The following is a 13,942-nucleotide window of genomic DNA, read 5'->3' on the forward strand; positions in this document are numbered from 1 at the left end:
TCACCACATCAATAAAAGCAAAGCCAAAAACCACATGATTATCTCAATAGATGCAGAGAAAGCCTTTGACAAAATCCAACACCCATTCATGCTCAAAACTCTACAAAAAATGGGAATAGATGGGAAATTCCTCAAGATAGTGGAGTCTATATATAGCAAACCTACAGCCAACATCATACTCAATGGACAGAAGCTGAAAGCATTCCCCCTCAGATCAGGGACTAGACAGGGCTGCCCACTGTCACCGTTACTCTTCAACATAGTATTGGAAGTTCTTGCCATAGCAATCAGGCAAGAGAAAGAAATCAAAGGGATACAGATTGGAAGGGAAGAAGTCAAGCTCTCACTATTTGCAGATGATATGATAGTATACATAGAAAGACCTAAAGAATCCAGTAGAAAATTACTGGAAGTTGTTAGGCAATATAGCAAGGTATCAGGCTACAAAATCAATGTACAAAAATCAGTGGCATTTCTTTATGCAAACACTAAATCTGAAGAAGACATCCAGAAATCACTCCCATTTACTGTTTCAGCAAAATCAATCAAATACCTAGGAATAAAGTTGACCAAAGAAGTGAAAGACTTGTATACTGAAAACTATGAGTCGCTACTCAAGGAGATAGAAACTGATACCAAGAAATGGAAAGATATCCCATGCTCATGGATTGGAAGAATAAATATCATCAAAATGAACATTCTCCCCAGAGCCATATACAAATTTAATGCAATACCCATCAAAGTTCCACCAAGCTTCTTTAAGAGAATAGAACAAACACTACAATCATTTATCTGGAACCTGAAAACACCTAGAATTGCCAAAACCATCCTAAGGAAAAGAAACAGAAATGGAGGCATCACACTCCCAGACCTTAAACTATATTATAAAGCCATCATCATCAAAACAGCATGGTACTGGAACAAAAATAGGCACACAGACCAGTGGAACAGAATTGAAAGCCCAGAAGTAAATCCCAACACCTATGGGCATCTAATCTTTGATAAGGCGGCCCAAAGGATTAAATGGAAAAAGGAGGCTCTCTTCAATAAATGGTGCTGGGAAAACTGGGTTGAAACATGCAGATGAATGAAATTGAACCACTTTATCTCACCAGAAACAAAAATCAACTCCAAATGGATCAAAGACCTAGATGTCAGACCAGAAACAATCAAATACTTAGAGGAAAACATTGGTAAAACACTTTCCCATCTACACCTCAAGGACATCTTTGATGAATCAAACCCAATTTCAAGGAAGACCAAAGCAGAAACAAACCAATGGGACTACATCAAATTGAAAAGCTTCTGCACATCCAAAGAAACTATTAAACAAACAGAGAGACCCCTCACAGAATGGGAGAAGATCTTCACATGCCAGACATCAGACAAGAAACTAATCACCAAAATATATAAAGAGCTCAGCAAACTTAGCCGCAAAAAAGCAAATGACCCCATCCAAAAATGGGCAGAGGAAATGAACAAAACATTCACCACAGAGGAGATCCAAAAGGCTAACAAACATGAAAAACTGCTCTAGGTCACTGATTGTCAGAGAAATGCAAATTAAGACAACACTAAGATACCACCTCACTCCTGCAAGAATGGCATACATCAAAAAGGACAGCAGCAACAAATGCTGGAGAGGATGTGGGGACAGAGGAACCCTTTTACATTGCTGGTGGGAATGTAAATTGGTACAGCCTCTGTGGAGAGCAGTCTGGAAAACTCTCAGAAGGCTAGACATGGACCTTCCATATGACCCAATAATTCCTCTCCTGGGGTTATACCCCAAGGACTCCATAACACCCAACCAAAAAGAGGTGTGTACTCCTATGTTCATAGCAGCACAATTCATAATAGCTAAAACCTGGAAGCAACCCAGGTGCCCAACAACAGATGAATGGCTGAGAAAGCTGTGGTATATATACACAATGGAATACTATGCAGCTATCAAGAACAATGAACCCACCTTCTCTGACCCATCTTGGACAGAGCTAGAAGGAATTATGTTAAGTGAACTAAGTCAGAAAGTTAAAGATGAGTATGGGATGATCCCACTCATCAACAGAAGCTGACTTAGAAGATCTGAAAGGGAAACTAAAAGCAGGACCGGATCAAATTGTAAGTAGGGCACCAAAGTAAAAACCCAGTGGTGAGGGGTAGACATGTAGCTTCCTGGGCCAGTGGGGGGTGGGAATGGGCGGGAGGGATGGGTCACGGTCCTTTGGTGATGGGAATGGTGTTTATGTACACTCCTAGCAAAATGTAGACATATAAATCAGTAGTTAATTAATATGAGAGGGGGAAATCAATTGTATGTCTCAAAGTTTCTCAAAAGACAAACTGAATCTTTTTAATAGATAGGCTACGTATTTGATATGCGGACTCTCTCAAAAGCCTAGACCAAGTAGATTAGAAGCTTCCAATAGCACAGCTATATACAAGATACTGGGTACTGTACAGCAAACCATAACAAAGGGACTTTTCAAAGTTAACCCAATTAACAAATAATGTGATGATAATATTAACTATTGATTGTCTTTTTGAACCCTAAGACAGCAGGAACCTCACATCTTCACTATAGAGCCCCTACTTCCCCCAGTTCTGGCACCCTTGGATAGGGCTCACTTTCCCGTATGCATCTCCCAATCCATACCAAATAATATTGCATCTGCCGATCACAACCTAACCAAAGCAACGATTGCCATCTCAACATGCTTCACCTCAGAGTGTATCCAGAGACTTCACGTGTGGAATGACAACCCTTCAGCTTCATTACTCGGGTGAGACCTTTCCTTTTATAGTACACTCTAATTTCATCTCAGGTAGTTCACTTTCTAACAAAGTCCCATAATCTAGATATACACCAGTTTCTGTGAGAGAGAGCTTATGTTCACACGTATCCATAAACTACTGCAAAATATATACCTGAAAGCAGAAGTACACTAGAGTTTGCAGTGAGTACCTCCCTAACACTTCCTCTCCACTATTCCAAGCTTGGGATCCATGACTGCTCAACAAATTGTTTGGCCTCATATGTTATCTCTCTTTTCAATCACCAGGTTCCAGATGCCACCAGGATGCTGGCCAGGCTTCCCTGGATTGAAGACCCCACCAATGTGTCCTGGAGCTCTGCTTCCCCAGAGACACACCTTACTAGGGAAAGAGAGAGGCAGACTGGGAGTATGGACCGACCAGTCAATGCCCATGTTCAGCGGGGAAGCAATTACAGGAGCCAGACCTTCTACCTTCTGCAACCCTCAATGACCCTGGGTCCATGCTCCCAGAGGGCTAGAGAATGGGAAAGCTACCATGGGAGGGGGGGGATTATCGGGATTGGGTGGTGGGAATTGTGTGGAGTTGTACCCCTTCTACCTTATGTTTTTGTTCACTAATCCTTTCTTAAATAAAAAATTAAAAAAAAATTTGTCTGAGATAAAGTGTATATGTTTTCTTTCTGGTTTGGGACCATATCCTGGTATCTTTGACTTCTGGCTTATGGTTTTTTCCCTCTCAGACCATTTTAAAGGGGCAATGAGATTTGCTCGGCTGTTACAGGAAGTTTACATTTCACCCTGAGCAGTAGATAGAAGGTTATATAAATGATGCATAAATACTTACTAGGTTATTTATAACCAATGAAAGTTCCAACAAGCTATGTATAGTTGTCCTCTGTTATATTGTAGTACTTGAATGGTATGACTATTCAAATGTCAATAATAAAGACTGATATAAGGAAATTATTGTGCTGGCTGACTGCTTCAAAATTAGGAACAGTGATTCATTCATCTTTATGGATCACACAAATCTGAATCAATGAATACATGATAATTATTGTTTAAGGTCATATACTTAAAACCATTAATATTTGACCTTGAGGGAAAATCATGGGCCAGACAGTGGTGCACCCAGTAAAGCACAAATATTACTAAACTCAAGGACCCAGCTCCAGCTACTGATCTCCACAAGCAAAGGGTATACTTCACAAGCAATGAAGCAGGTCTGCAAGTGTCCTTCTCTCCCTCTCTATCTCACTGTTCTCTCTCAACTTCTCGCTATCCTATCTAATAAAAATTAGAAAGAAGAGAAAGAAAGAAAGAGAGGAAGAAAGAGAGAAAGAAAGAAAGAAAAGAAAGAAAGAGAGAGAGAAAAAAGAAAGTCACTAGTCTTTGGGAGGACTTATAAAATTTATGACCACAAGAGGTCACAAATCTGGATTTCTCATTTGAAATTTCAAATGAACAAATTTAACCAACTTCTGTGATTGCAACTAACTGAACTATTACATGTGGCCTTTAAGAAAATAATCCCACACCAACATAAAATATCTTAAATTTTTCCACTTCTTTATTGTTTCTATTCTATTTAATGCAGACAATAACCACATGAAGAAATTGAAAAATGGAAATTTCCTTTAATTGATATTCAAGTTAGCTTTTAACTCAGAACTTCTCCAGTTAGAGAGGCTATGTACTTAATACTAACAGTGATCTTGTTCCATTGATAATTTTCTATACATTCAAGACAGCTACACATCCCTGTCATCTGCTGAGGAAGTGTTTCCTGTCATTCATTTCCTCCATAGGCCCAGATACATCTCCACTGGTTTAATAACAACAAGAAATCCCCCCACTTTTTATCAGGGGGATTAATTGTCTATAGTTGGTAGTAAAATACAGTAGTTGGTACATGTGTAACATTTCTCATTTTTCCACATAACACTCTAAACTCTCATCTTGGTCCTCGTTCACTATGTTCCATCCATGTTCCAGGACCTGAGTTGTCCCCACCCCCACCTTAGACTCCTTTACTTTGGTGGAATACACCAAGCCCAGTCCAAGTTCTGCTTTAACAAAAAGAATTCTTTAAATGTCAATGGCCTGAATTCACCTATTAAAAGGCACAGAGTAGGATAATGGATCAGAAAACACAACCCAAGAATATGCTGTCTACAGGAAACCCATATAACTCAACAAGACAAACACAGACTCAAAGTGAAGGGATGGAAAACTATCATACAAGCCAATGGCCCACAAAAAGGACAGGAACAGCTATTCTAATATCTGACATGATAGATAGACTTTAAAATAAATAAAATTAAAAAGGGGGTGGAAGTTACTTCATGCTAGGATCAGTCAATCAATAGGACTTAAAAGTTATTAACATCTATGTACCCAAAGGGAAGCCATCTAAATGCATCAAACATCTGCTGAAAGAGTTACAGCAATATATTACCAGCAACACAGTAATAGTAGGGGACTTCAACAACCCACTCATTTCAACTTGACAGATCATCCAGGCAGAAAATCAATGAATGAAGGAGAATCAAAGAAATGAAGGAGCTAAATGAGGAGATAGATAGAACAAGGAATTAAAGGGATACAGATTGGAAGAGAAGAAGCCAAACTCTCCCTATTTACAGATGACATGATAGTATATATAGAAAAACCTAAAGAATCAAGCAAGAAGCTTTTGGAAATCATCAGGCAATACAGTAAGGTGTCAGGCTACAAAATTAACATTCAAGAGTCAGTGTCATTCCTCTATACAAACACTAAGTTAGAAGAAGAAGAAATCCAGAAATCAATTCATTTTACTATAGCAACAAAAACAATGAAGTATCTAGGAGTAAACCTAACCAAAGAAGTGAAAGACGTGTATACTGAAAATTATAAGTCACTACTCAAGTAAATAGAAAAAGACCCAGAGAAGTGGAAAGGGTTGGAAGATGTTCATGGGTTGGAAGAATTATCATAATCAAAATTAATATACTACCCAGAGGCATTTAATGCTATCCCCATCAAGATCCCATCCACATTTTTTAAGACAATAGAACAAATGCTGCACATGCTTATTTGGAACCAAAGACCTAGAATTGCCAAAACAATATTGAGGAGAAAGAACAGAACTGGAGGTATTACACTCCCAGATCTCAAATTGTACTATAGGGCTGTTGTAATAAAAACTGCTTGGTACTTGAACATGAATAGACACACTGACCAGTGGAATAGAATTGAGAGCCCAGAAGTAAGCCCTCACACCTAAGGACATCTAATCTTTGACAAAGGTGCCCAGACTATTAAGTGGGGAAAGCAGAGTCTCTTCAACAAATGGTGTTGGAAAAAATGGGTTGAAACATGCAGAAGAGTGAAATTGAACCACTATATATTTCATCAAATACAAAAGTAAATTCCTTGTGAATCAAAGACTTCAATGTTAGACCAGAAACTATCAGATACTTAGAGGAAAATATTGGCAAAACTCTTTTCTGCGTAAATTTTAAAGACATCTTCAGTGAAATGAATCCAATTATAAAGAAGACTAAGGCAAGTACAAATCTATGGGGCTACATCAAATTAAGAAGCTTCTGCACAGCAAAAGAAACCACTACCCAAACCAAGAGACCCCTTACAGAATGGGAGAAGATCTTTACATATCATACTTCAGATAAGAGTTTAATAACCAAAATATATAAAGAGCTTTCCAAACTCAACAGCAACAAACAAACAAACAAAAACAAATAACCCCATCCAAAAATGGGGAGAGGACATGGACAGAATATTCACCACAGAAGATATCTAAAAGGCCGAGAAACATGAAAAAAATGTTCCACGTCTTTGTTGGTCAGAGAAATGCAAATAAAGACAGCAATGAGATAGCACTTCACTCCTGTGAGAATGTCATACATCAGAAAAAGTAGCAGCAACAAATACTGGAGAGGTTGTGGGGTCAAAGAAACCCTCCTGCACTGCTGGTGGGAATGTAAATTGGTCCAACCTCTGTGGAGAACAGTCTGAATAACTCTCAGAAGGCTAGAAATGGACCTACCCTATGATCCTGCAGTTCCTCTCCTGGGGATTATAACCTAAGGAACCCAACACACCTATCCAAAAAGATTTGTGTATACCTATGTTCGTAGCAGCAAAATTTGTAATAGCCAAAATCTGGAAGCAACCCTGTTGTTAAAATTCCGACGGCTCCTGCCAGGCTAGCTTCACGGGCGGGTAACAGAGACGCGGAGACAACGGCTGGGCAGGGAAGCTGTATTTCTTTATTCAAGAACAACGATTCATAAACTAAGACAAACTAATCACCAAACAGAACTCTGCTGTCTCTTTGCGGCGGCGCAAGCACTCTCTCTTACTCTGTATCTCACGAACTCTGGAACTCTGCAACTCTTCCACTCTGGAACTGTGAAACTCTTCAACTCTGGAACTCAGGAACCCTCTCTCGGGGTTCCTTGGGGCGGGGCCAAGCGGGCCCGTGAAATTAGCAGGACTGATCCAATTCTCTTGGCGGGGGAGAACTAGAACCCAATGTAAAGCATACAACACAACCCAGGTGTCCAACAACTGATAAGTGGCTGAGCAAGTTGTGATATATACACAATAGAATACTACTCAGCTATTAAAAATGGTGACTTCACTGTTTTCAGCTGAACTTGGATGTACCTTGAAAAAAATCATATTAAGTGAAATAAATCAGAAACAGAAGGATGAATATGGGATGATCTCACTCTCAGGCAGAAGTTGAAAAACATGATCAGAAGAGAAAACTGAAGTAGAACCGGAACTGGAGCTGGTGTATTGCACCAAAGTAAAAGACTTGGGGTGGGTGGATGGGGGAGGTACAGGTCCAAGAAGGATGACAGAAAACCTAGTGGGGATTGTATTATTATGTGTTAAACTGAGAAATGTTATATACAACTACTGTATTTACTGTTGAATATAAAACATTAACCCCTCAATAAAGAAATTAAAAAATATATAAAAATTCTTATATTTCCATGACTTGATTATTGAGCAGAAAAGTCTAACGTACTTTAAAGAGAACTTTCATAATCACAGGCTATGAATAGGGAGAAATATGCAATAGCTACTTTTTTTTAAAACTATGAATTTCATGACCTTGAATTGATTAAAATCTCAACCTAAGGACTGCAACAACAGAGATTTTTTTTTTTTAAACAATTTAGTCGTTCATTTTACTGAATCTTAAAAAAACAACCCTCAATGTGGGACAAGAAAGCTGGTAAGCGGAAGGAGAAGTCAAAGACTGAGCTACTTTGCAGATTAGTGCACTTGAAAGTGAACAATTTATGAAGAAGCAAAAACCACAGAACAGGGTACTACGTAATCTTTCTGTTCACTTTGTTTCATAAAACCATTCAGGTTCTGTCTACTGTCCTCTCCCATCTCCTTTTCTTTCTCAATTTATTTCATAGTTCTTTCTGGGATTAAAAAAACTTGTTTCAGCCCTGGAAAACTCACGAGGAAGGGAGAACCTTCCACTTGAGAATTTTCCTCTCTTTGACACATATGGGAAGTAAAGACACTATTTACCATGCATGGAATTGAACAATTGTTTTGGGTTCTCTTCCTAAATCTACAACTGAGCATCTGGAGTATTGATGGTAAGACACCTACTTAATTAATTAATTAATTAATTAATTAATTTTATTACTTAAGGGGCAGGTTGGAGGCAGAAATTTTCCTTGCTGATTTTAGTAGAATGTAGTGTTTATACCAAAAGGACAATGGCAGATGAAACTATATAGTTAGATTTGCCTACAGAAGACAGTATAGGGAACAAAATAAATTAGAATATGCTATTCAAGTTATAGATAAGATGGGGATGCATTCAGGGTGGTATGGCTGAAGACTCAAGTCACCATTAGGATGTTTTTCAAAAATACTGTGATGACAAGATAATGAGGCAATTGTTACTAATAGTTAAGTACAAATTTATTACAACTAGTAGCAGAAATGTTTTTGATGAGATATTGATGGTGGATATATGGCTTGTAGAGTTTTGTAGTGCTCAGCAGGGCAAGATGGATGTCGGATTGCTGGGATTCTATATAGTTACTCAAATAATATTGCTAAATAAACTCTCACAACTTACCTCAGTGGGGAATGTGTTGTGAGAATACCAAATAAGAAAAATCTAAGACATGCAGAATTAGAACAGTTCATTACTGCTTTTGCTACATTGAAAAAGAACAATGGCTCCTGTTATTTAACACAGAAAATGCTTTGGTTCTACTATAGACATAGTAGTTGTTCACTACAGCAAACATTTTGTGAAGGCAAGAAAAACACTTTCTTTGGGTGAGATTCCCTGCCTGAATGTTGTAAAGTGAAAAAAGGCTATGAATAGTTAACACACATTTTTGAGTTTTCTCAGGTATACATCCTGTGTTTTTATCCTCACAAACAAACATCTCCTTATCAGTTTGCATCGTGTTTTAATATCAGAAAGTGTGGTTACTGAAGTGTAGAGTATAATTTTTGTTTTTTTTTTCTAGAACTATGTTGTTTGGACTTTGTCTCTGTGCTGTTGTCTCTGTGATGCCAGGACAGCACACAGTCAGGAACAAAGTGAACATTCCCATCGGTCATCTAAACATTTTCATGTTTGTAAGAGTTTAGTATGATGCAGTTGAGGTGCGCAGATAGCTAACTTTGCCTCCAGAACTTACACATGGCCACAATTAGAGTCAAAGGTTATTAAATAAATTTCTATATCTAGACTATATAAAATGAAGTCACACAGTAAAATTTTTAGTACTATATCATATTGGGATTGAATGATCTTTTGAAAACTTTATTTATTTAATTATCAGAGCACAGCTCAGCTCTGGCTTAAGGTGGTGTTTGGGGGTTATAATTGGGACGTGTGATGTTTTAGGCATCACTGTATTTTTACATAACTATTATGCTATCTCCCTAGCCTCTGGGTAATAATTTTTATTTCTCTTCTCATTGGGTTTATAAAAATGATCTGGAGTGTTAGGATTGGCTCATTTACTGGAGTTACCATTTATTTTTCAACTGTAGTTAAGTTAATTATTCTTTCTTAGCTATGGTTCCTTCATTTGTAGAAGAAATAGAGATGATTATTATACCTAAATTATGGGCCCGTTGCTAAGACTAGAATGGCATTAATATAAATACAGTTCTTTCCATGATTGGCACACATAATTAATGCTTGATTATTTTTAATATTATTTTGCTAATATTATTAATATTATTTTTGCAAGAAATGCCCACAAAATTTAAATAAATGGAGATAAAATTTTATAGTAGGGGCCGGGTGGTGGCACACCTGGTTAAGCATTACATACAGCACACAAGGACCCAGGTTCAAGCCCTTGACCCCCACCTGCAGGGGGAAAGATTCATGATTGTTGAAGCAGGACTGCAAATGTCTCTCTGTCTCTCTTTCTCCTCCTCAACCTCCCCTCCCTTCTCAATTTCCCTCTGTCACTATCAAATAAAGTCTCAAAAATTTATAACATAATCTTAAATCATTAAACTTTAAAAGCTAAAATAAAATAAATAAGTTATACAATATGCTTAACTCAAAATATATTGAGCCAAATTATATGGAAAATAAAATAGAAAGTCTAGGACAAAATGATGGCCAGGTATCATGTATTGTTATTGGTAGCTTATTACTCATGATAAATTAAAGCTACGGGTTAAGATAAGAAATACTTGATGAAATTTATTTTCCATTCCTTAAAGCCACATTAATCCTGAACTTTATTTACTTATTTATTAATTTTTACCAAAGCACTGCTCAGCTCTAGTTTATGGTGGTGCTGGGGATTGAACATGATACCTTAGATGCCTTAGGCATGAAAGTCTTTTTTTTTTTTTTGCATAACTAGTATGCTATCTCCCCAGCCCCATTAATTCTAAACTTTGTATCTTGGGGATTTACTGTGATTTAATTAATCACAATAAATGGTGACTTAAAAATTATACTGGCACAGTTCCAAAGTGTTTAGAGATAATTTTTAAAGATGTTTCCCTTGCACTTCAAAACAATGTTAGATCTGTGTACCTCTTCCCAGGAATGCGAATGCATCTATACTGATATTGAAAATAACTTGGTCCTTCTTTACAATGAAATTATACTTGCTTGACTTGTGTTTCTGTAAGTGTCAGAATTAGAGGATACTCTGTCTCTTGGCATCTGGTCTATGAGTTAGTTCTCTTCTGAGGAAAGTATTAATACCTTTCCTTCTTGCACAGATGGGCTGATCACAACTAAGAGGCAGGTCAGCCTGTCAGTCATCTGTCTCATAGCTGATGAAAAGATCTAGTTGTACCTCCTTCAGTCGCTTGTTCAGTTGAGGATTAACAGAGGAATCTACAGAGAGAGAGGAGAACTGCAATCAATCTGGATACCACTGACTTACTATATAGGATTCAGAATGAAGGCAATAGGAACGAATTTTTTTACTGTTCTCTGAGTTCTCTGAGAGAGAGAAGAGAAGAGAAGAGAAGAGACAGAAAGGGGAGAGACAGAGGAGAGACAACTGCAATACTACTCCACTGCTCATGAAACTTCTTGTGGGATCCAGGGTCATCATGCATGGTGATATGTCTGCTATATTAAGTGTGAGACACCCTCACCTCTATTCCTCCAGTAGGAAATTTTTTATTGGTCACTGTTTATTGTGGTTAAAAAAAATCATATTCTGACCCACTATTAGAGACACATAGTTTGGCTCTTTGGAGAATACAGTGTTGGGGACCAGGTGGTGGTACACCTGGTTAAGTGCACATAGCACTAAGTGAATGGACCCACACAGGGACCTGGGTTTGAGCCCTTGCTCCCCACCTGCAATGAGGATGTTTCACATGTGGTAAAACAGGTCTTCAGGTGTCCATCTTTCTCTCTCCCTCTCTGTTTTCCCCTGCCCACTCAATTTCATTCTTCCCTATAAGATAAAATGAAAAAAAAGAAAGAAAAATGACCATTGGGAGCAGTGGATTTGTAGTGCTTACACAGAGCCCCAGTGATAACCCTGGAGTCAAAAAAGAAAAAAAAAAATACAGTGTTTGGGGTCATATTTCCACCTGTGTTTCCTTTCTCCTTTATTGAGATAGTTCAGTATCTTGTACAGACTGGCATTTTGCCACAAACTAGTCATGTCCTAAGGTCAGAGGAGAAACATTAAGACAGAAAATACTTTGCCTCTATTGTTCCTTGAAGTTCTAGTTTTGTAGCAGAGTCTTTATTGCACTTATTTTTATGATTCTTTTGGCTGTTTGTTCCTATTAAGATATGCACATGTTGTGCCACAGAGAGAGAACTCTGTCTTCTGCCAGATTGCAAGAACTCCTGCCACAAACCATGACTTGCCTGTTATGTAAATGTCTAGGAATGCTGTCAGCAATTGCAGGATTTCCTGAATTAATGAATGAAAATATTTACCCCTTCTTAATGATTACCTTGAGTAGACCTTCCTAACACTCTGAAAATCATTAACTAATTCTTACTTCCTCTAGACCACTTCTAAAACTTAGTAATGAGGTAAAGTATTATTTCTTTTGTTTCACTGGGACTTTCCACCTCCATTTCCATCATTCGTGAGTTTCACCTTTATTTAGAGTTCAGAATCATTGAAAGAAGAATGTTCATAGACATTTGTAATCAGGTCCAAAATTAAACTCAATTTTAATCTTTGTTCCCTGGAGAGGTAGAATTGGAATGACTAATATGGGAGGTTCTACAGCCAACTCTCTAGATTAGTACCCCATTTCTGCCATTATAAATAAATAAATAAATAAATAAATAGTGATTATACTGTTTCTGGTGGTGCCCTTTCTTCAACTAAACAATGAGAAACTGAGGACAATACTTACACTGATCCTATAAGGCTGTTGTATTAACTAAGTAAATTCTGCAGAAACTTGGAATAGTGTCAGATATGTAGTAAGTGCTTTGTAAACTTAGTCCAAAATGTCTTATTTTTTTCATTTAGTCCAAATTTATTTATCCTCATAGTCCCATCAGGATCATTGGAAGGGCCAATACAAATAGCTCTTGGATCATTATCTACTATCCTCTTGAGTATGCTATGTCTGCAGAGTGTATCATATGCAATTTGCTTCACTTTTCTAATGTTCTACTTCCTATTACCTCGAAATAAGTTCAACACCACCCACCTTTCTTGTATCCTCTTAGAGTTATAAACTAATTGCAAGCTCATCTCTGTGGAAGAAATTCTTTGTGTACTTGTACTGGTATCTACACTTGCAGAGACATCATCTTACTATGCTCCGAATCTAAACATGTAATTTGAAGTCCACTCTCATGCAGCCCAACAGAGTATTGCGAGACCATTTCAGCTAGTATTGGGGAAACAGGTTTAGCTGGTAGAGGTAATTTTTCTTTTTCTTTTTCTTGTTATCTGTGTTTACTTTAATCATGACCTAGATATATATTTTAATTTTGATTATTGTTGGGGTTTCACTGATCTTTTATAGATAGAGAAGTAGGTAGAGAAAGGGTGATGGAGAGGTAGAAGGAGAGGGAGAGAGAAAGAGGAGGAGGGGTGGGGGAGGGAGAGGAGGAAGGGGAGAGGGAGAGGGAGAGAGACTATAGCACTGAATCTTCTTTCAGAGCTGTAGTACTCCCATGTGGTGTACAAGGGGCATGAGTTGGCTTTCACACTTGGGTAAGGAGGTTGGTTTCCTCCCTGGCAAGCTATCTAACCAGCATACAGCCTGGAATTTGCATACCTCATGAATATCCCATTATACAGAAGTGATTATAAAGAAGGTTGGGGTATTTGGGATCTAATTGGGTAGGCATGAATAGGTTGTATTCATTTGTTCTGCCTTATTAAAAGAGACTTAGTATTGGGGAAACTAGAAGTTTCTGGCCACAAAGATACTGCTAAGTGTCTTTTAGTGCTTTGAAAATGCCCACGAAACTTGGTGCATTCTCTGTAGTAGGGCATTTTGGGAAGGTGGGAAAATATCTGGGAAAGAAGTAGACATGTAATTTGTTCTTTCTTTCTTTCTTTCTTTCTTTCTTTCTTTATTGGGGGATTAATGTTTTACAGTCAATAGTAAATATATAATAGTTTGTACATGCATAACATTTCTCATTTTTCCACACAACAATACAACCCCCACTA

General features: G+C 37.8%; 1 protein-coding gene across 1 annotated transcript in view; it reads left to right on the forward strand.

Annotated features, from left to right (window-relative positions):
- The first annotated feature begins 8,252 nt into the window (after nucleotides 1-8,252).
- The window catches only part of BTLA (B and T lymphocyte associated), a 36,643-nt gene continuing 30,953 nt past the window's right edge, over nucleotides 8,253-13,942 (forward strand). Inside the window, exon 1 of the mRNA XM_060198377.1 lies at nucleotides 8,253-8,413. Coding sequence (XP_060054360.1) covers nucleotides 8,344-8,413 — 70 coding nt within the window. The 5' untranslated portion in view covers nucleotides 8,253-8,343. The remainder of the gene's footprint in view (nucleotides 8,414-13,942) is intronic.

Source organism: Erinaceus europaeus, chromosome 9, assembly GCF_950295315.1.
Source record: "Erinaceus europaeus chromosome 9, mEriEur2.1, whole genome shotgun sequence".
Taxonomy (NCBI): domain Eukaryota; kingdom Metazoa; phylum Chordata; class Mammalia; order Eulipotyphla; family Erinaceidae; genus Erinaceus; species Erinaceus europaeus.